Source organism: Micromys minutus (assembly GCF_963924665.1).
Source record: "Micromys minutus genome assembly, chromosome: 10".
In the NCBI taxonomy this organism is placed as follows: domain Eukaryota; kingdom Metazoa; phylum Chordata; class Mammalia; order Rodentia; family Muridae; genus Micromys; species Micromys minutus.
In genome coordinates, this window is record NC_137979.1 from 37338066 (window position 1) to 37359139 (window position 21074).

The 21074-nt window shown below is 47.3% G+C and overlaps 1 protein-coding gene across 1 annotated transcript; it reads left to right on the plus strand.

Annotated features, from left to right (window-relative positions):
• Positions 1 to 2830: 2830 nt before the first annotated feature.
• LOC308426153 (uncharacterized protein C17orf67 homolog) lies at positions 2831 to 17076 on the plus strand (the record flags this gene model as incomplete). Its single annotated transcript, XM_080923911.1, has 3 exons — positions 2831 to 2885; positions 3751 to 3851; positions 16960 to 17076. 3 exons carry the CDS (start codon positions 2831 to 2833, stop codon positions 17074 to 17076), a joined length of 273 nt encoding a protein of 90 aa, XP_080780037.1.
• Positions 17077 to 21074: the final 3998 nt, after the last annotated feature.

A 21074-nucleotide genomic window follows, 5' to 3' on the forward strand; every position in this document is an offset into this window, starting at 1 on the left:
TTTGTTTTTGCTTTTAATTTTTTTTTTTTTTTAGCAATTTCTCAATAGGTATAGATTTTTTTTTTTCTAATGGACCGAAGAAGTTTATTTGATAGCACAAAACAACAGTGTTCTATCCAAACACAAAAAGCAGCAGAAGAAGAAAAAACAAAACAAAAAGGTATGTAGATAAAAACCAAGATACCTAAATGCTTTATTACATGTATCTATTTACTTGTGTGGTTTTATAGATACAAATGAATGTGGCACAAGAGTGCCCTGGCACTTGTGTGGAGGACCGGTTGGTTCAGGCTTTTCACCCTGTAGATCTGGGGGATTGAATTTAAATGGTCAGAATTAGTATCCATTTTATTAACAAACCAAACCAAACCAAACCAAACCAAACCAAACCAAACCAAACTAAAGCTGCGCAGTGGTGGTACATGCCTTTAGTCCTAGAACTCAGGAGGTAGAGGCAAGCCAATCTTTGTGAGTTCGAGGCCAGCTGGTCTACAGAGTGAGTTTCAGGACAGGTAGGTAGGATAGTGATACTGAGAGAAAGAGAGAGAGAGAGAGAGAGAGAGAGAGAGAGAGAGAGAGAGAGAGAGAGGAAGCATCTTTTGCTGACAACACGATTTCATTTCCCTTTTGCAGTTTGCTTGAAATCTCTGTATACTAACCCAGTGGCAGGATATTTCTGTTCTAAAAGTTTGTTTATTTTTCTTCTTTTTGAGGACACTTGAGTTTAATATCAGTTACCAGGCATTAGCATGGGCTCCAACAACAACCGCGGGCCAGGTTCTGTTTTCTTTGGAGCTGGCAAAGTGACCACAGGACAGCAGCCATTATTCTGAATGGAGAGCATTATGCAAGGAAATGGCACGTCCTCTCCAGCTATAATTTGTTATGTATTTAATGATTTCTTCACATGATATTTATTGATGAATTTCAGAGAGCCACGGCACCAAGTTGGACCCTCCTTTTTGGTTGAGACAACTTCAAGAAAGTCAGGTTTGCACTGAACTTATTACATGGTAGAGACCTCGAGCTCCCCGATCCTGCTTCTACCTGGAAGGAGCTGGGTACCTGCAGTATGCCTCCGCGCCAGCCGCTTTTCTGATCTTTATGAAGATCACATTAAGTCTGGTTAGAGCTGCTTACGGTTACTGATGGTTTATTTTATTTTAGATATGAGTGTTTTGCCTGAATGCATTCATGGGTAGCAGCATCTATATGCTTGGTGCCTGGGAAGGTCGGGAGACGGTATTGGATCCCCCGGAACTGGAGTTATAAATGTGGGTACCGGGAACTGAGGAACACCGGAATCTGGGTGTTCCTCAGGAGCAACAGGTGCTCTTAACTACTCCAGCCCCGAGAAAAGGTTTCTTCGGTCTCACAGTGTAGGGAGTTCTCGAACGTGTCTGATTGTCCCTCTTTGGGTTGGGCCTGTTTTTGAGGAGCATATGGTGGCAAGAGCACAGAGTGGAACCAATCTTTTTATGATCCCAATGCCAAAGAGAAAGAGCAATGGAGCCAGATCCCACAATTCCTCTCCATCAAGGGCGTGTTTCCAGTGACCTTGGGATTTGTGATGTAGGTGCCCCCCTCCATCTTTTTAAGACAGGACCTATGTATACAGCCATGGCTGCCCTAAAACTCACGATGTATAACGGCTGGCCTCAGACCTGCCTGCCTCTGCCTTTTGAGTTCTAGGATTAAAGTCACTCTTTCTGGGCTAGGTTCCACATCTTAAAGGTTGTATTTCCCCGTCCCCCCAGTACTGGCCTGTTGGGGGCCACGCCTTTGACACATGGGTCTTTATGAGCAGGTGGCTTCTCACCTAGAGCACGGAGCACAACGTTAGGTGTGAAGACGGATTTTTAGATTCTCCCTCGACGCTTGTGTATGAACCTGGACTTGATTTGTTTTTTTTCATCACTGGATCTTAATTCCCTTAATTTTAATAAAGAGGTGGCTGACAGCGAGTGGTTACACCTACTTTGTGAAGCTCATGAGTTCGCTCACCAATACTTTATCATACCTTATGAGGGTGTGGGTTTTGTTAGCTTCTTCTCCAAGAAGAGGGAGAGGGGTCAAGATTCAAGGCTGGTCTTTCTGGCTCCAAAGTCAAGGGGAAAATCTTTTTATTCCCTTCATCTTGCTCTTTGCTTGGTTCCTTACCTACCCCTAAAATCATCAGTGTGTTTGTGTGCGTGAGAACTTGGGTGGATTTTGGGAAAATGTCATAAAACATGCAAATATAAGAGACAATTAGGGCTGGTGAAATGGCTCAGTGAGCAAAGGTGCTTGCTGCTAATTCTGACAACCTGAGTTCAGTCCCCAAGACCTACAACAGTGGAGGGAGAGGACTGATTTCCACAAACTGGCCCCTGACTTATGTCCTTCCATGGAGGTCTGCGAGTGCCCACATACACACACACACCCATAAACACAAAATAACTAAATGTCAAAAAAAAAAAAAAAAAAAAAAAAAAAGCAATGCATACCAACTCAGTGAAACAAAAAACACACTGAATGAAGCCTTAGAGAAATACTCAGAAACAATTACAGAATGGGCTGTTTATACGAAATGAAAGTTCCCAAAAACGGCACCAGGAGGTCACATTGCAGAGGGACCATTTCCTGTCTCAGGATGAAAACGTCTCAGGAATTTGGAGGGAAATATTTTAACAGTCATTATTGCAAACTCAGAGTCAGATGCACTTAGCATCATAAGGCAAACCGTGTTAGTGGAAATCTATGCAGCATTGGATCTGACGGGGGGGGGGGGCTCTTTCAAATAGGAAGGACCGGTCGGGGGAGCGCAGTCAGCAGAGAGAAGCCTGGCATCATGGAAAGGCTGTTTGTCTTGATTTTTGCTTTCACCCTGCTGGCTTTCTCCTCAGGTAGGTTCTCTCTCCAAGGGCCCGGCCTGATTTTACGCAGATATAATAATATATAGTGTATATTGACATTTTGCTGCTCATTCTTTTCGTAAGAACAAGCTTGTAGAATTATTATTCTTTAAAAGGGAGGTAAATACCCTTAAAAGTCTTAAAATGTGTCTGAGTACCATTTTAGAAAATGCTGAGGAGCCTTTAACTGCATCTTCTTTTATAGTTCATATGGGATTACAGAGGTTTTATATTCTTTTATCATGCTAATATTGTTTAATATTAATTTTAATAATAATTTTGCAACTGTACCTTCTCAGTGGAGTGTATGAAGACCAGGTTTAACACAGTCGTATTGCCACAGACAACAGAAGAGGAAAGAATAAATATTTTTTTTAATACCATATTCAGGGATGGGGATGTAGCTCAGTTGGCTGAACCCTTGTCTAGCATATGTGAAGAAGCCCAGAGCTTAGTCTCAGGACCACATTCACTGGACAAGGTAGTAAATAACTGTCATTTATCGTAGCAGTCAGAAGGATCAGGGTCAAGGTCCTCCCCACTAGATACTGAGTTCAAGGCAGGCAAGCCAGACAAAAACAAGCAAGCAAGCAACAAAAAGCAAAACCACACGTTACACAAATGTCCACTTTAAAGATTTAAGTCCTGACACTTTTGCTCTGAGTTAACCATAGTATAAACAATATAAAATTTCTGGTCTTCAGAAATGCCACATCTTTTGGGACAGAATTTTTTTTTTTTTTTTTTTTTTTGTATTTTAACTGAGATTAGACTTGCAAATTCTCTCTGGAATACTAAGGTAGAGTGTTGATTCCCGGACCTGGGAATCTCTCAAGTCTTTTCCTGATTTTTCCAGAAGCCTCCCCGATTCTGACAGAAAAGGAAGCGAAACAGCTCCTGAGGTCCAGGCGACAAGACAGGCCCAGCAAACCTGGGTTCCCGGACGAGCCCATGCGGGTGAGTGCCTGGCACTGGCAGTTTTATAGAGCATGTTATATCTTCTGCATGAGCATTCGTTCAGGGCTGGTCACAGGGTAGCTGTGAGATGGATGGTTCCATTACAGACTCAGGAGTAAGACTAAAGTGTGATCTTCACTCTTAGAGATGCTGGCTCTACCCACCTACTCAACGCAGAAATAGCAGGGTCTACAGGGGTGTGGAGTGTGTCCCAGCATCTCAAGAGGGCTGCTCCCTCCTCCCTCCGCTGTCCTCCATCCACTCTCCTCCCTCCGCTGTCCTCCGTCCGCTCTCCTCCCTCCGCTGTCCTCCGTACACTCTCCTCCCTCCTCTGTCCTCCGTCCACTCTCCTCCCTCCGCTGTCCTCCATCCACTCTCCTCCCTCCGCTGTCCTCCGTCCACTCTCCTCCCTCCTCTGTCCTCCATCCACTCTCCTCCCTCCGCTGTCCTCCGTCCACTCTCCTCCCTCCTCTGTCCTCCATCCACTCTCCTCCCTCCTCTGTCCTCCATCCACTCTCCTCCCTCCTCTGTCCTCCGTCTACTCTCCTCCCTCCTCTGTCCTCCGTCCACTCTCCTCCCTCCGCTGTCCTCCGTCCGCTCTCCTCCCTCCGCTGTCCTCCATCCACTCTCCTCCCTCCGCTGTCCTCCGTCCGCTCTCCTCCCTCCTCTGTCCTCCGTCCACTCTCCTCCCTCCTCTGTCCTCCGTCCACTCTCCTCCCTCCTCTGTCCTCCGTCCACTCTCCTCCCTCCTCTGTCCTCCGTCCACTCTCCTCCCTCCGCTGTCCTCCATCCACTCTCCTCCCTCCGCTGTCCTCCGTCCACTCTCCTCCCTCCGCTGTCCTCCGTCCACTCTCCTCCCTCCGCTGTCCTCAGTCCACTCTCCTCCCTCCGCTGTCCTCCGTCCACTCTCCTCCCTCCGCTGTCCTCCGTCCGCTCTCCTCCCTCCTCTGTCCTCCGTCCACTCTCCTCCCTCCTCTGTCCTCCATCCACTCTCCTCCCTCCGCTGTCCTCCGTCCGCTCTCCTCCCTCCGCTGTCCTCCGTCCGCTCTCCTCCCTCCGCTGTCCTCCGTCCGCTCTCCTCCCTCCGCTGTCCTCCGTCCACTCTCCTCCCTCCGCTGTCCTCCATCCACTCTCCTCCCTCCGCTGTCCTCCATCCACTCTCCTCCCTCCGCTGTCCTCCATCCACTCTCCTCCCTCCGCTGTCCTCCGTCCGCTCTCCTCCCTCCTCTGTCCTCCGTCCGCTCTCCTCCCTCCGCTGTCCTCCGTCCGCTCTCCTCCCTCCGCTGTTCTCCGTCCGCTCTCCTCCCTCCTCTGTCCTCCATCCGCTCTCCTCCCTCCGCTGTCCTCCGTCCGCTCTCCTCCCTCCGCTGTCCTCCGTCCGCTCTCCTCCCTCCGCTGTCCTCCGTCCGCTCTCCTCCCTCCGCTGTCCTCCGTCCACTCTCCTCCCTCCTCTGTCCTCCGTCCGCTCTCCTCCCTCCGCTGTCCTCCGTCCGCTCTCCTCCCTCCGCTGTCCTCCGTCCGCTCTCCTCCCTCCGCTGTCCTCCATCCACTCTCCTCCCTCCGCTGTCCTCCGTCCGCTCTCCTCCCTCCGCTGTCCTCCGTCCGCTCTCCTCCCTCCTCCCATCTGCTTGCTCCGGAGCTGTTTGTTCTCTTTGGCTGATGCCGACCCACTGGCTGCCTCTTGGACCCCAGGCGACCTGGACTAGCATCCTCAGCTAGCGATGGCCTTCCTAGAAAATCTCCATAGCAGCCGCTTCTGGTTTCGGCCTTTAGTCTCAGCTCTGCCTTGCGTAGTCTCTGAACCAGGGATCTGTGATCGTTAACATTGTCAGCTTAAGAGGATCTAGGACCACCACTAAGAGGAGGTTTGCCTGTGAGGGTTTTAAGACTGAGCTAACTGAGGTGGGGAAAGACCCATTCTGAATGTAGGCAGCGCCATTCTATGGACTGGGCTCTAGACAGCCATACAAAGGAGAAAGCAATCTGGGCACCAGCTTTTATTTGTATTTTCATAACATATTTTTAAACATTTTTGAAGTTATAATGTAATCATGTTGTTCCCCACTCACAACTTCATGAACTTTTCTCCCCTCCCCACTAATCCCCCACTACCACTCCCCCTGCTCTCTGCCCCCCAAGACAGGGTTTCTATGTGTAACAGCCCTGGAATTCACTTTGTAGACTAGGCTGGCCTCAAATTCACAGAGATCCACTTACCTCTGCTTCACACACACACACACACACACTCATACACACAAACTTTCACACACATATACACACATACACATTCACACACACAACACTCACACACACTCATACACACAAACTCTCACACACATACACACTCACACATTCACACATGCACACTCATACACACAAACTCTCACACACACAATCACACACACACTTACACACACTCATACACACACACTCACAGACACACACAGACTCACACAAATAAATACAAAATTACAACCTGTTCAGTCTGAATAATGTTACCTGTATCTATGTAATCTCAAGGTTGACAACTTGTCATCGGATAAGCAGTTAGAGGGGTTCGTCCCCGGAGAAGACCATTTCTTCCTCTCAGAATTCCCATTGCCTATGGTTCTTTGTCTAGGGTTGAAGTCTTCTGAGCTCTTCCTCTTCCATGTTAGCATGCCCGCAGGCCTCATCCTTGTTTAGGTTTTGTTTGGGCAGCCATGTTGACCAGACTTTATGAATGCAGCCTCTCTGACATTTCTAGGACACACAATTTCACAGCAACCACCCCCCCCCCCCATTCCTCTGGCTCCTATGGTCTTTCTGATTTCTCTTCTGTAGTGATCACTGGGCCTTAGGTGCAAGAATTGTGTTGTAGATGCATCTGCTGGCCTGGGTCATTTCTTTTTACTTCCTGATTGTGGGGGCAAAATGAACAGTAGCCTTGTGGTCCCACTGCCATGCCCCCCTTCATCATGATGGACTGGTACCCCCAAACAGTGAAGGACAATAAGTCTCCCTCAAGTCGTATATTTTATCACAACAAAAAGGTAAGTAGTTACACAGCCCCCTTTCCTGCCTTCCTTTTGGGTGTTTAGTACAGGGCGTAAGACCTTGGTAGGCTGGTCTAGCCTCTGTTTTGGGGCCTACCTTGGCTCCTGCTGTGGCCAGCTGCAATTGCTTTGGATATTTATGGTATTTCTGCCTCATCCAGGTGAAAGTTTATCACAATGCATCAACAAGCTTGGGAAATTTGCAAATTTGGGGAATCTGGCTGTATCTCTGTGGTTCAGATTGGTCTTTTCCTTGGACCCCTCAGCTGGGTGTCTGCTCTTAGTCAGATCTTCTGTTGAGGCTTATAGGAACCCAGAACCGTGTTTACTTTTCCTTGCTGCAAACTCAATGTGCATAATTTGATATTTAAAACACTCTCTTTATATAACTTTAAGAAGATTTATTTATTTTATGTGTATGAGTACACTGCCGCTGTCTTCAGACACACCAGAAGATCTCATTACAGATGGTTGTGAGCCACCATGTGGTTGCTGGGACTTGAACTCAGGACCTCTGGAAGAACAATCAGTGCTTTAACCACTGAGCCTTCTCTCGAGCCCTTAAAAGACTTTTATTGGGCTGGAAACGATTCTCAGTGGTAGAATGCTTGCCTGGAATGGGACAAGGTTCTAGATTTGATGCCCGGCATTGAAAGGGAAAAATGATGGTAAATGCTTTTGGCTCAGGTCAAACTAGATTTGAATCTTTCAATTCACTTTGTTTCTTCTTTCATTCTTTGTTTTATATTCACTTATTAAGTGTTGTGTATGCGTGTACGGAGGCAGAGGATCACCTGTAGGAGCTGAGTCTCTCCTTCTGTCCAGTGTGGGCCAGGCCCAAAATCAGGCTGTCAGGCTTGGCAGCAAGCACCCTTACCCAGTGAGCCTTTCAGATAGCTTGATAGTGTATATGGGGAAAGTTTCTTTACATTACTATACATCATGACTCTTGGCTTTCTTTTCTGCACTGGGGATGAGGGTCTTGTCATGTACAAAGCAAGCATTCTATCAGTAAGTTCACATCCTGATTTCTGAAGTTTTCTTTGACAGCATCTGCACTTGGCTCGTCTTGAACTCTGTGGGGAAACAGCCTTGGTCCTCACCGAGGGCTCTGTAGGCCTCTGTGTGCAGGTGTTTGGACCGTTGAAGCTCAGTTTCCTGCCTCCTGCAACTGTGGAGCACTTGGCTCTGAACTCTGCATTGTGTGGTCCTCTCCCCTCTTAGAACCTTCTGAGTCTGCTCCTTTGCTGACACTGCGCCTCTTCCTGGCTTAGGGCCATAGCCTGCCTCAACCTCTAACGACACATGCAGCTGGATTTCAGTGCAGAGTATGGTGGCCCTGATACTTGTCAGCATGTTATGGGATGTCAGTGAGGTCCATGGCCAGGCAGGGTCAGGAACTGGTGATCAGAGCTGCACAGTGGGTGGACATCATCCACGGGCCCTTGGCTCCTGAAGAGACATGGCTTCCTTCTGTCTTTCCCTTTCTTTTCCTCCTTTGTTTTTTTTTCTTTCTTTTCTTTTTCATTTGAGACAGGGTTTCTCAACATAGCCTTGGCTATCTTGGAACTCACTCTGTAGAAGACCAGGCTGACTTTGAACTCCCAGAGATCCACCTGCTTCTGCTTCTTGAGTGCTGAGATTAAAGGCGTGTGCCACCACATCTGGCCAATACATACGTGCTTTGAAAAAGGCTTTGAAGAATATCTGTGTCAGATATCCTTTCTCCACGTTCTTCTTTGGGCCTTTTGGGCTACTTGGAATGATGCCCATGGACATCATTGCAACATGGTTGGGTTTTAGTGCTCCAGGGGTTTCGAGCAGGGTACTGATATGATCAGGTCTGTGAATTAGAGATTCAGAATATAGAGCTTCTTAGATGCTGGCCTTCAGATGCCGTGCACGGGAAACAGCCAGTGGCATTGTTGGACACACATCGCATCTCCTTGTCACGGTACCCAGGAGACTGACGGGCGAACTTGGGCCAATGAGTGCCTCTTGAGAGCTTTTGGGGGAAGGCATGTGCCCCTGGAAAGCAAGCCTGGAGACCCGTGTGCTTACGGCCAACTTACCTAACTGAAACATTAACTAGTGGGGTTGTCTTATGTTGTTTCTTGCTAAGTGACTGGATAGAAGAAAACTGGTTCAGAGAAAGGAGAGGCCATGGAAGAAGTGCTTTAGGGAGGTGTGCTAGTTCAAAATGAAAACACAGATAGAGATTTGCAGTCTTTCCTCATGTAGAGCTATGGTGAGTGCTTGTCATTGTGACCCTTGGCTTCTGCAGAATTACAGGCTTATTGGACACAGGTTCAAATGCACACAGGGGCCTTGACTGTTTGAAGCAGTCCCTGCGTGTTTCCTGCGCCTGACAATGTCCTAGTGATGGTCAGACTGGCATCTGCCTCGGGGAGGCAGGGAGAACAAGACCCTTGATGGAGGAAGCTGGGGCCTGGAGTGACCAAGCCAGTTCAGTCAGTCAGCAGGGCAGGGCAGGAGCAAGGGTTAAAAAGACAAAGACAGGGCTGGAGGGATGGCTCAGTGGTTAAGAGCACTGGCTGCTCTTCCAAAGATTCTGAGTTCAATTCCCAGCAACCACGTGGTGGCTCACAACCATCTGTAATGGGATCAGATGCCCTCTTCTGGTGTGTCTGAAGACAGCGACAGTGTACTCACAGATAATTAATTAAAAAAGACAATTAGACAGCACAGTACAACAGCTATGTTTGATTATAAAGGTCTCAGATAGATTGCCAGAGCGGAATGAGGAGGCCAAGAGAAGGAACAGGTCTAAGGCTCTTAATACATTTTTCCAAATTGCCTTCCAAATGGGTCAGATTAATTTATATCTTATTAGGAATCTGTACTGGCTGGTTTTGTGTGTCAACTTGACACAAGCTGGAGTTATCACAGAGAAAGGAGCCTCCCTTGAGGAAATACCTCCATGAGATCCAGCTGTAACGCATTTTCTCCTGAACTCTTGACAAAACCTTATATGAAAATTTGCATGTACAACTTTCAGAATGTAGATGAAGTTTTGAAGAAAAACTTTGCCTACTCATATTAATTGCGGCTTATATGTGTGTATGGGGCAAAAGTGATGGTGTTTCTGAGTGATAAGATTTGGGGCAAAATTTTACCGTCACCTCCGTCCTCTCTGTGGCTTGTGTGTATTTCTTAGGGCTGCTGTAAAGGACTGTGGTAAAATCGCACTTTATTATCTTACAACTCAGGAGGCCCGGGTTTGAAATCAAGCATCTGCAGTTAGTTCCTTCTGGAAGCGCTGACGTGGCTGTTACCCGTCCTTCGCCTGCCTCCTAGTGGCGGCTGGTGGTCCTTGCTGTTTCTTAACCCATGGCCGCACGACTCCAGCCTGTCTGCTGTAACGTGGCCTTCTTTGTGTCTACATTTCCTCCCCCCCCTTCCAGTGTTGGGGTGTTCTAGTTTTGTTTCTGTAATAAAATATGCTGATAGATGCAACGTGGGGGAAGAAAGGGTTTATTTTAGCTTACAGTTCCGGGTTGCGCTCCGTTCCTGTGGGAGAGTTAAGTTAGCAGGAACCGGAAACAGCCATATCTACCGTCAAGAGAGAATGAATGAGAGCATTGCATGTCCTCAGCTCATCTCCACTTTATCACAACCCAAATCCAGGGAATGATGCCCCACCCATAGTGGGCGGGTCTTCCCATCTCAATGAACTAATCACCACAATCCCTCACAGAGAAGCCTACCCACAGTGCCTCGCTGAGATTCCCTCCTCACGTGAAGGTGCCTTGTGTCCAGTTGTTAGCAAAAACAAGCCATCAGGCGGGGATAGAGCACATATGTGCTAAGCAAGTGCCTTGCCACTGACTGGCCCCCTAATTTCTCGCATTTCCCTCTTCAAAGGACACCAGCCACGGGACAGGATCCACCTGAATCCAGTAGGATGCCATCTTTAATTGGTAACATGGGTAAAGATTCACTTTCTGAAACAGGATTTCCCTTGAATGAGTGTATATGAATTTGGGGGACATACAATTTAAGCTTCCTGTTTTAAAAAAATAAATGATCCTAAATCTGATTCCCACAACATTATGTAAGCTTGTCTGCATCTCAATTCGTTGTGTCTTCCAAATTGATTAAACTTTGAGTCTCTCTCTCTCTTGCAGCTAGAAAACAAGAAAATAATAACTACCTATTAGGCTCATTGTGAGGTTGAAGTGATCTCTATGGGTGATTCCTTAAAAATAAACAAACAACCCCCCCCCCAAAAAAAACAAACCAAACCCAGCCCAGTAAATAATTCTTAAAGCCTGACCCACGCCAGAGTCATCAGAGCCTCAACTGGGAAAATGCCTCTGAAAGATCAGGTTGTAGGCAGGTCTGTAGGAACTTTTCTTAATTAGCAATTGATGGGAAAGGGCCCAGGCCACCGTGGGTGAGGCCACCCAGGCTGGTGGGCTTGGATTCTACAAGAAAGCAGGCTGAGCAAGCCACGAGGAGCAATCGAGCAAGCAGCACCCCTCCGTGGCCCTTGCATCAGCTCCTACCTCCAGGTTCCTGTCCTGCTTGAGTTCCCGCCCTCCTTGCTTTTGATAATGGAACCCTGAGGGAGGGAAACCCATTCTCCCCAGTTTGCTTTGGTCCTGGTGTTTCATCACAGCAGTAGTGACCCTAACACACAGTCTCCTGCATCCTTTCTGCTTAGAGAAGAGAGACAGTGTGCTATGGCATGGGGACATGCTGGCTCCAAGCTGTCTCTGGGTTCCCTGCCACTCTTCCATCTCCCATCCCCTTCCTTCTGAATGTTACAGTGTTTCTCTTTCCTATCTACCCTTCCTGTGCACTCACCTTTCCTTACTTGCACTTCTGCTTTCTGTGACCTGATCATCCGTAGTCTACAAATGTTAAATGGGAGATTTTAGCAGGGAACAGTGTGTAAGTTAAAATTGGCTCTGTGGGTTGGAGAGATGGCTCAGTGGTTAAGAGCACTGACTGTTCTTCCAGAGGTCCTGAGTTCAATTCCCAGCAACCACATGGTGGTTCACAACCATCTGTAATGGGATTCAATGCCCCTCTTTTGGTGTGTCTGAAGGCAGTGACAGTGTACTTATATACATAAAATAAATAAAATAAATCTATAAAAAATTGTGTGCTATTCTGGGGAGGGTGGTGAGGTCTTGTGATGTCTTGCTTGATCCTGCATAGGGTAGCCATGTGTAGCATGTTTACATTCCTGCGTCACTCTGCAGTGGTCTGAATGAGAATACCCACATTGGCTCATATATTTCTGTGCTTGGTCCCCAGGTGACCTGTTTGAACTGGTTAGGCGGTGTGGCTTTGTTGGTGTAAGTGTGCCCTTTTTAAGGTGTGTCACTGAGGATGGGCTTTGAGATTTCAAAGGCCCACACCAGACCCAGTCTCCCCCCCCTCTTCCTCTCCCTCTCTCTCTGTCTGCCTGTATCCCACCATGATTATTATGGGCTGACCTGAACCTGTAAGCAAGTCCCCAGCGAAATGCTTTCTTTCCTCAGCGTTACCTTGGTCATGGTGACTCAGACAGTCTCTGTCTCCATTACTGGGTCCATTATAGTCTGAGCTTCTCTTTCAGCAGTTTTTGTGTACAGCCTCTGCCCTTCCCCTGACTCCGTCCTACCCCACAGACACATCATCTCGTGTTCCCATAAGAAGAAGGGGAAGCACAGCCCGATAAGCTGTGTTGAGAGCTGAGGGTGTGTCCATGTGTCTGTGTGTATGCATGTGTGATAGACATCATTTACAAGCTTTTATTATAGCTTATTGTCTTATGTGTGTGTGTACATTCATGCTTTTCCATGCATTCAGAGGCCAGGGTTAACCTTGGGTATCATTTTTCAGGAGCCATCTACCTTGTATTTGAGACAGGATCTCTCACGGACCTGGAGCACCCCAAGTAGGTTAGATAGGCTGGCCAGTGAGTCCAGCATGGGGATTAAAGGTGTACACTATTATGCCTGGGCTTTTAAGTGCGGGTTCTGGGGATCGAACTCAGGATCTCATGCTTGCAAGGCAAGGACTTTACTAATGGACTATCAGGTCTTCCAGCTTCCTATTTTATTACCATGGATACATTCAGTAACTTTCTCTCTAGACAGACCCACCCAGCCTCTCCTGAGGCAGGCCCTTCCCCGAATGAAGTTAAAGGCTTTACTGACAGAGTTACCTCTCCAGCTCTGTATCGTAACATTAAAGTTATTCTATTTTGTAATGAATTATTGTCATTGACTTCTTGCTTGGTCCAATTTGTAAATTAAACTTCATTATAGGCCTGTGTGTATAGGAAAAAAACGTGGTCTATGGAAATCCTGCACCAGTTGTGTTTTCAGACATCCACTAGGGGGCGCTGAGAAGATAGTTCCTGAGAAGACAGGCTACAGAAACAATGCTGTACTCGTCACTAAACACACCCTTGTGAAACCGGGTTTCTAGAAAAAGGCTGAAAGAGATAATGGGCCTACCATCTTGCAGAGTACTAAAGCCGGTGCTCCAGTGAACTTTATATTTGATACTTAAATTTTAGTTTATTTAAAAATATTATTTTTTAATTTTAATTATGCATGTGTGGGTGCATGTGTATACATGTGTATATATGTGAGTGCTGGGAACTGAACTTGGGTCCTTTGCAAGGACAGTATGTGTTCTTAACCGTTGAGCCACTCCAGTCCCCAATCTTGACATTTATTGCCCTATTAGACTCTTCTAAATCACTTTAGGAGATGGACAGTTTGTCTCACTTCTGGGTCTCCAGAACCAAACCAGTGATCAAGTGATCATTTGGTAAATGCTAGCTGTGTTTCTGCTTCCTGTGGAGGGTGGGTGGGGGTGTTCTTACTCAGCAGGGTAGAACTTCGCTGTGGAACCTAGAGTGTATCTCAAGCAAATCTCTTTTATCTCTTCATTTAAACTCACTGAGCTTCTCTTATCTTTCCAAACCTTAAGGACGAATTTGTTTGCCATTTTCCCGGGAGAATCAGGCAGATTCCTTAAGAACGATGACATTTAGGCTCCAGCAGTGTCCTTTGTGATCACTTTGTTTATAAGTGCTCCCGTCCCCTGGGGATTCGCCTTCCTAGGATGCTTGGCTGTTTTGGCTTGTCTTCCTTTCAGGTGTGTTCTTACTGGGTGCAGATAAATCATGCTGGCTTTCTGGTAAGTAGCCTTTGTAAACATGCTTTCCTGTTTAGCACCATGACAACTGTCGCAGGAACTCCATTACCCCTTTGTTCCCATGATCTCAAAGATGGTTCAGAATCACTGAGATGTCAGCGTGTGTTGGCTTTCCTGGGATGTGGAGCCTTTGGGGGAATCTAGGACAGTTAACTTCTGAGCCATTCTCCAGCCTGCGTGATTACCTTTGACTAACGAGCAAAATAAATTCTCCCGAATGTCAGTGGATCCGTAATCCTGCCCAAATGTCGCAGGAAAGGATGGAGACATCTTGGAAAGGGTTCATGCCTTGATAGGCTGTTTGCTATGTCGTTCTTGGGTCAGGCCAGGCCCTGCTGGACATCTCTTCACATCATCACGCCACCAGCGAGGCTCTAAGTGTCGTTCCCGTTCCAGTTACTGGGAAAAGATTCACTTTAAATCATTACAATGAGTGTTTGACATGGAACACAAATACGAGTTTTTGTTTTTGTTTAATTTCTTCCCTCCCTGGAGAAGGGAAATCTAAAGAAATGAAAACCTGTTTTCCATCTCTCTCTCCTTTCTTCGTCCAGGAACATTTGAGAGGGTCATTAGGACTGGGTCATTTCTGACTCGGCCAATGCAATTGTTGAATTTGTGGTTTTTAGCCGATTTGTAGTTGGGCTTTTCATCTTTGACTAATGACTGCTTTCAGGCCTTTGTGGCATATTCATTTCCCCAACATTTAAAATAAATACTCAAGTGTCATGGAAACCGGTGCTGGCTTCTTTCTTGTTCTCAGTGTGTGTCTATTTTGGTGGCTTTTCTTCAGTGATGACTTCAGCTGCTGTGAAACAGACACTGACTTCTGCTTTTATGTACGTTTGGCTCTTATAGCAAAGACAATGGACACAGAAGGCGAGGGACCTTCCAAGGAGGACTCAGCAAGATAAAAAGCAATCTCTTCATGTATTCATTTATATATCTCTTCAGCGAGCTGAACTGAGGCCCTACTGTGTACCAGGTGCTAAACCACATTACCCAGGGCTGGGCAGCATGTGCTATAGTCCCGCTATTCAGAAGGCCAAGGCAGAGAATCCTCTGAGCCTGGGATTTGTGTGTTTTTGAGACACTGCACCTCTCTCTCTACTTAAAATTATTTTATGGGCTTATTTTTATTTTATGCGTATAGGAGTGTTTTGCTCGAACGTATGTGTGCACCATGTGTGTGCAGTGTTTCTACAGTCCAGAATGTAGATCTTCATATGAAAGAGAACATACGCTGTTTGTCTTTCTGAGTCTGGGTTGCTACGCGAGTTTTTCCAGTTCCGAGAAACAGGAGATGCTACAAAGAGGGAGGTAATGCTTCACCTGTGTGTGTGCTTTAGGTCCTTGTCAAGAGGCATGTTAAGCATCTCTTTCCGTAGACTACTTCGTTTCTTTTTGAGGCGGGGTCTCACATTAAGCCTAGGCTGGCCTGGAATTTATTATGTTGCTTGGGCTGGCCTTGAATGTATGGCAATTCTCCTGTCTCAGCTTGCCATGTGCTGGGATTACAGCACATAGCCCCCACGCCTCGCTCCTCTGTGAGTGTGTGTTCACTTACATGATGTATGAGTATGAGTGTTTTCCTGTGCAGATGTGTATGCAGGTGTGTGCCCATGTATGGTGCATCTGGTGTATATGTGTGAATGTTTTCCAGTGCAGGTGTGCATGTGCAGGTGTGTGCACATGCATGGTGTATGTGTGTGAATGTGTTCCAGTGCAGGTGTGTGCACATGCATGGTGTATGTGTGTGAATGTGTTCCTGTGCAGGTGTGTTTGCAAGTGTGTGCACATGCATGGTGTGCATGTGTGAATGTGTTTCTGTGCAGGTATACATGTACAGCTCTGTAAACATGCAAGGGGAAGCCAGAGCTCCTCAACTGCTCTCCACTGTGTGTTTTTGAGGCAGGGTCTCTCACTGAACCCAGAGCTCACTTATTCTGAGAGACTGGCTGCCCAGCAAGTCTGGAGACCCTTCTGTCCCTGCCCCATCAGTGCTGGAATTATTGGCACACACCACAATGCAGGTTCTGGGACCTGAACTCGGGTCCTAATCTTATATGGCAAGTATTTTGCCAAATGAACTATTTCCTAGCTTCACCCTCCTTCTTTCTTCTTTCCTTCCTTCCTTCCTTCCTTCCTTCCTTCCTTCCTCTTTTTGACCTGGTTTTTCTGTGCAACGGTTCTGGCTGTCCTGGAACTTACTCTGCAGACCTGGCTGGCCTTGAACTCAGAGATCTACCTGCCTCTGCCTCCTGAGTGTGGGGATGAAAGGCATGCACCACCACCGCTAACCCATCTTTCTTTTTCAATGGTTGTGTTTAGTGCTGGCTGTAGAGTTTCTAGAGCACATCCTCAAAACGTCAAAACTTCAAGTTCAATCTGGGCCCGCTGTTAAAGGCTTTTCGGTGCAGTAGGAAGGCTTAACATATTTTTGATATAGACATATGTCCAAAGCACTTAATCTTGCCATAAATACTATATTACTAAATATGTCCACTCTCTCCCATGGTGAAATGCCACTTTTCTGGTTAACAGCCACTGGTTTTTTTATTTTATTTTATTTTATTTTATTTTAGAGTTGCTTCAATATTTTGTGGTTCTGTTTCACACACACTTTGGAGAGATTCACACCTCATGGTTATAGCATCCCGGGTCCTTTCTGAGTGAGGTTGACCCCTGCAGGCTGTACCATCCGTCTCCCTTGCTGGCTGGCTTCCCACTGAACGGTGTGAAAGCCTGAGGACAAGAAGGGGCAAGCTGAGTGTGTGCCACACTACTTTGATCCCAGCCCTTGAGAGGCAGAGGCAGACAGACCTCTGTGAGCTTAAGGCAAGCGTGGTCTGGGTGGCGAGTTCCAGGAGCTGTGTTTGTCTCTACAGGAGTATATGCACCACCTCCTGGCCCTGGAGCACCGTGCTGAGGAGCAGTTTCTGGAACACTGGCTGAATCCTCACTGCAAGCCGCATTGTGACAGGAACATTGTCCATCCCGTGTAAAGGACCTGGGGCCAGCTTGGTATGTCCCAGGCCTTCTGTTGGAATGGGTGACTATTGGAAGTATGTTCATGGTAGGCAGTTTTTTTTTTGGGGGGGCAGTGTGCTCAGAGGCCAGTATGTCAGTTGTGTGTTGTTTAGGGGGTGTCAAGGGAACCAGGCCAGGAGAAAAGCAGGGAGCCTACTAGTCACCAAGAGATCGCAGATCTGGAGGGGATGATACTGTATTTACCAGCTAGAAAAGAGCTGTGTACCCCATGCATGCAATTCCTACAGAGGCCAGAAGAGGGCACCATATCCCCTAAGACTGGAGTTACAGCAGCTGTGAGCCACTGTGTGGTTGCTGGGAATTGAGCTCTCTAGAAGAGCAGCCAGGGCTGATAACAGTTGAGCCATCTCTCTCCCTCTCCAGCCTTTTATCTGCTTCTGTGCAGGTTTTCTTTTCCTTTCTCCTTTCCTCCACACCTCCCCAACCCCCATAGCTTTGGAGGGCTTGGAGCATGCTGTGTCGAAAAGGCTGGTTTTGAACTCAAAGAGGTCCACCAGCCTTTTTGTCTCCTGAGTGCTTAAAGGCACGCACCACCATGCCTAGCCCTCTCTGAGGTCTTTACAGACCAAAAAGACAGACCAGAACGGGTGTGGTCACAAGCAAGCTTTTTAATCTTCAATGCTGCATATTTTGAGCTACTGTGATGGTACGGGATTGGTCCCTTTGGAATGTCACCCGGTAGTTCGCCAAGTGTCATCGATGGTGTGAACTTTGACCCCGTTTTATGGGTATTAAGGAGCACCCAGGCACAGAAAGGACTGACATGGAATAAATGCAGAACTTTACTTGATCCTGTCCAAGATGTCCCTGGGAGGGACAAGTCTTGTAGAGGACAAGAAGATGTGGAAGAGGGCAAGAGTTCTGAGTCAGCTTCTTCTGATGTGCCAGGTGTTAACTAGAGTTGTTCTGCTCAGAGTTTCTCTGACTTGGCAGCTTCCAGGAGCTGGGGCTCAGCTGCTCATTCTCAATAGGCCAATCAAAGACACCATTAATAAAGAAAGCCAGAAAAAGGACACTTACTCTGTGGGAACACCCTGGGAAGAGGAACAGAGGTCCTGTGACTCCTGTGTCCACTTTTAGGGTCCTGACTTGAGGTTTAGTTTAAATAGAAGACCAGACGCATGCATCACTAAGTGGTCTTGGTTAAAGTGTGGTCTGTCAATCATCTACGTCTAAGTTTCCAGTCTCTGCCACAAGGTGACAAGGTGACAAAACCTTATGAAATCTCTTTCTAGCAGACAATTTCTCCTCTCCCAGGTACTGGGCTTTGGTCCTTCCCTTCTCCCAGCATGGACACTCCTAGAGAAATTCCAGTTTTGAAGAGTTGATAGCCAAAGGCAGGGATAGCCTCCCCAGTGTTTTTGTTATTGTGTTTTTCTTTCTTTCTTTTTTTTTCTGGAGCTGAGGACCGAACCCAGGGCCTTGCTAGGCAAGCATTCTATCGCTGAGCTAAACGCAGCCTCCGCAGTCTTAAAGAACTTGTGAGTAGACTAGGATGACCCGGAACTTCTGGTTCTTCTTCCCACCGCTCCCACATACTGGGATTATAGGAATGTGACACCACAGTTAGTTTTATGCACTGCTGGGGACAAAATGTAGGGCTTCATGCATGCTGGGCAGTGCTCCAACAACGGGGCTGTGTCAGCTCCACAGTATAATGCTTATCAAGTGTAGAATGCTTATTTCCGCCAACATGCTTACACATGATGCACCCATGACTCCCAGGCTGCCATCTCCTCCTGCATCAGGACCTTGTCTTCCATCACAGAAAACTCTACGTGGTTTCTTCTAGAAAACAGAACGGTGGGGGCAGTGAGATGGCAAAGACACTTGCCGTTAAGTTTGATGATTTGAGTTTGGACCCTGGGACCCACAGGGTAGGAGAGAACCAAGTTCCACAGATGCACGTTTGTGCTTTGATTTCTACATCTGTACTGTGATACACACACACACTCACACACACACACACACACACACACGCACACACGCACACACACACACACACACTCAAACACACACACACACACACACACACACACTCACATACACACATACACACACATTCAAAAGAGGAAACAGAATTGTGAGGTGCTTAGGAGCTCAGACTCTGGCTAGAGTGGGCTGACTGCTCTGAATCTTAACTCTGTAGCAAGCTCCTCTCAGTTTCTGCTTCTGAATCTATACATCGGGATGATGTTGTCTTTGGTCCTCAGGGATGATGTCTCCTCCTTCCCCTCTTCTTTCTTCTTGTGTTTTTGGGTCAGGGTTTTACTGTGCAGTCCTAGCTGTCCCAGAACTCACCCTGTAGACCAGGCTGGCCTAGAACTCAGAGCTCTGTCTGCCTCTGCCTGCCAAGTGCTGGGATTAAAGGCATGCATCACCACTGCCTGGTGGTGAATGACTTAAACAGAGTCACAGGATTCCACAAAGGTGTCATTTCAGACTGACAGGGAAGCAGTAGGGACAGGGGTGGCTCAGGCTGGAATTTGGAGTCAACAGCTTGCAGATCTGGAGTCTACTAGTGACTGGCTGAATGGAAAAGCCAGGCTGACCGCTTTCTGTTTCTCCTGTAAGATGCAGAGATTGGCAGCCTCTCCTTTGCTGTCCTGAGGATCCAAAAAGTTGGAGATGGCTCAGTGGTCAAGAGTGTGTGCTGCTCTTCCAGAGCGCTTGAGTTCAGTTTCCAGCCCTCGTGGGAGGAGGCTCACCATCTCCTATATAATCTAGCTCCAGGAAAATCTGATGCCCTCTTCTGGCCTTCTGGCACACGGAAATCTATATACATGTGTACACATACAGATACACATATACATAAATAAGACAAATCTTTTAAAATTGGTACACAGAGGGATTCCCCCCCCCCCCAGGAAGTAACCGCTGGTGGCTCTTCCCTTCTCCTTTCTTATTCCACCATCACCACCATCATCACCACCACCATCATCACCACCACCACTACCACCACCACCATCATCACCACCACTACCACCACCACCATCACCATCACCACCACCACCATTACTACCACCACCACCACCACCATCACCACCATCACCACCACCACCATCACCACCACCACCACTACCACCACCACCATTACCACCATCACCATCACCACCATCACCACCACCACCATCACCACCACTACTACCACCACCATCACCATCACCACCATCACCACCACCACCACTACCATCATCACCATTTTTCTAACATTATTTTCTCATTCTTTTCTTTTCCAGCAAGCATGCTGACAGGCAGTGATCCAGAGACTGCTCATCTTCTATTTGATCTGAAGCCTTAGAAACAATGTCTTCTGACCTCAAGAACGTGTAGCCTTCAGTGAGCAGCCAGAAGTTGCCTTGGGGAAAACAATGAATATATATTCTGCTCCACTTACCTCCTACATCATGGAAACTAACAGCTTGAAGCACAGGGCTTCTGAAGGCCTTCCTGCCAGTTTGCAAGTGTAGGCAGAACCCTAGTCCTTCCTTAGAGGGTTGCGGAACAGGCATGGGGCAGGGCTTCTGTCCTGAGGACCCTAGGGATATCTTGTTCAGAGAGCATCACTTGGGGCTGCTGAGTTTTTGGGTCATCTACTTTTTCCTTTCTTAGCTGAACTAATAAAGGCTGGTGCTTAATCTTTCTGTGTGCCTCTTTTCCTATGAGGAGAGTACTGGAGATTGCCTTCCCTTGCTCATCTCTGTAAACCCAGTTCCAGAAAGTGTACTAATCTCTTTTATTTTTAAGACTAATTTATTTTTAGTTTATGTATATGAGTGTTTGACTGTATGTATACCATGCACTGGGGAGACCAGAAAGAGGATGCTGATCTATGGGAACTGGAGTTCACAGATGGTTATGAGCCACCTTGCTCATGTGTGCGTGCACAGGCGTGTGTGTGTGTCCTCTGCAAGAGCTGGAAGGCATCTTTCTGGCCCCTATACTGTTCTTC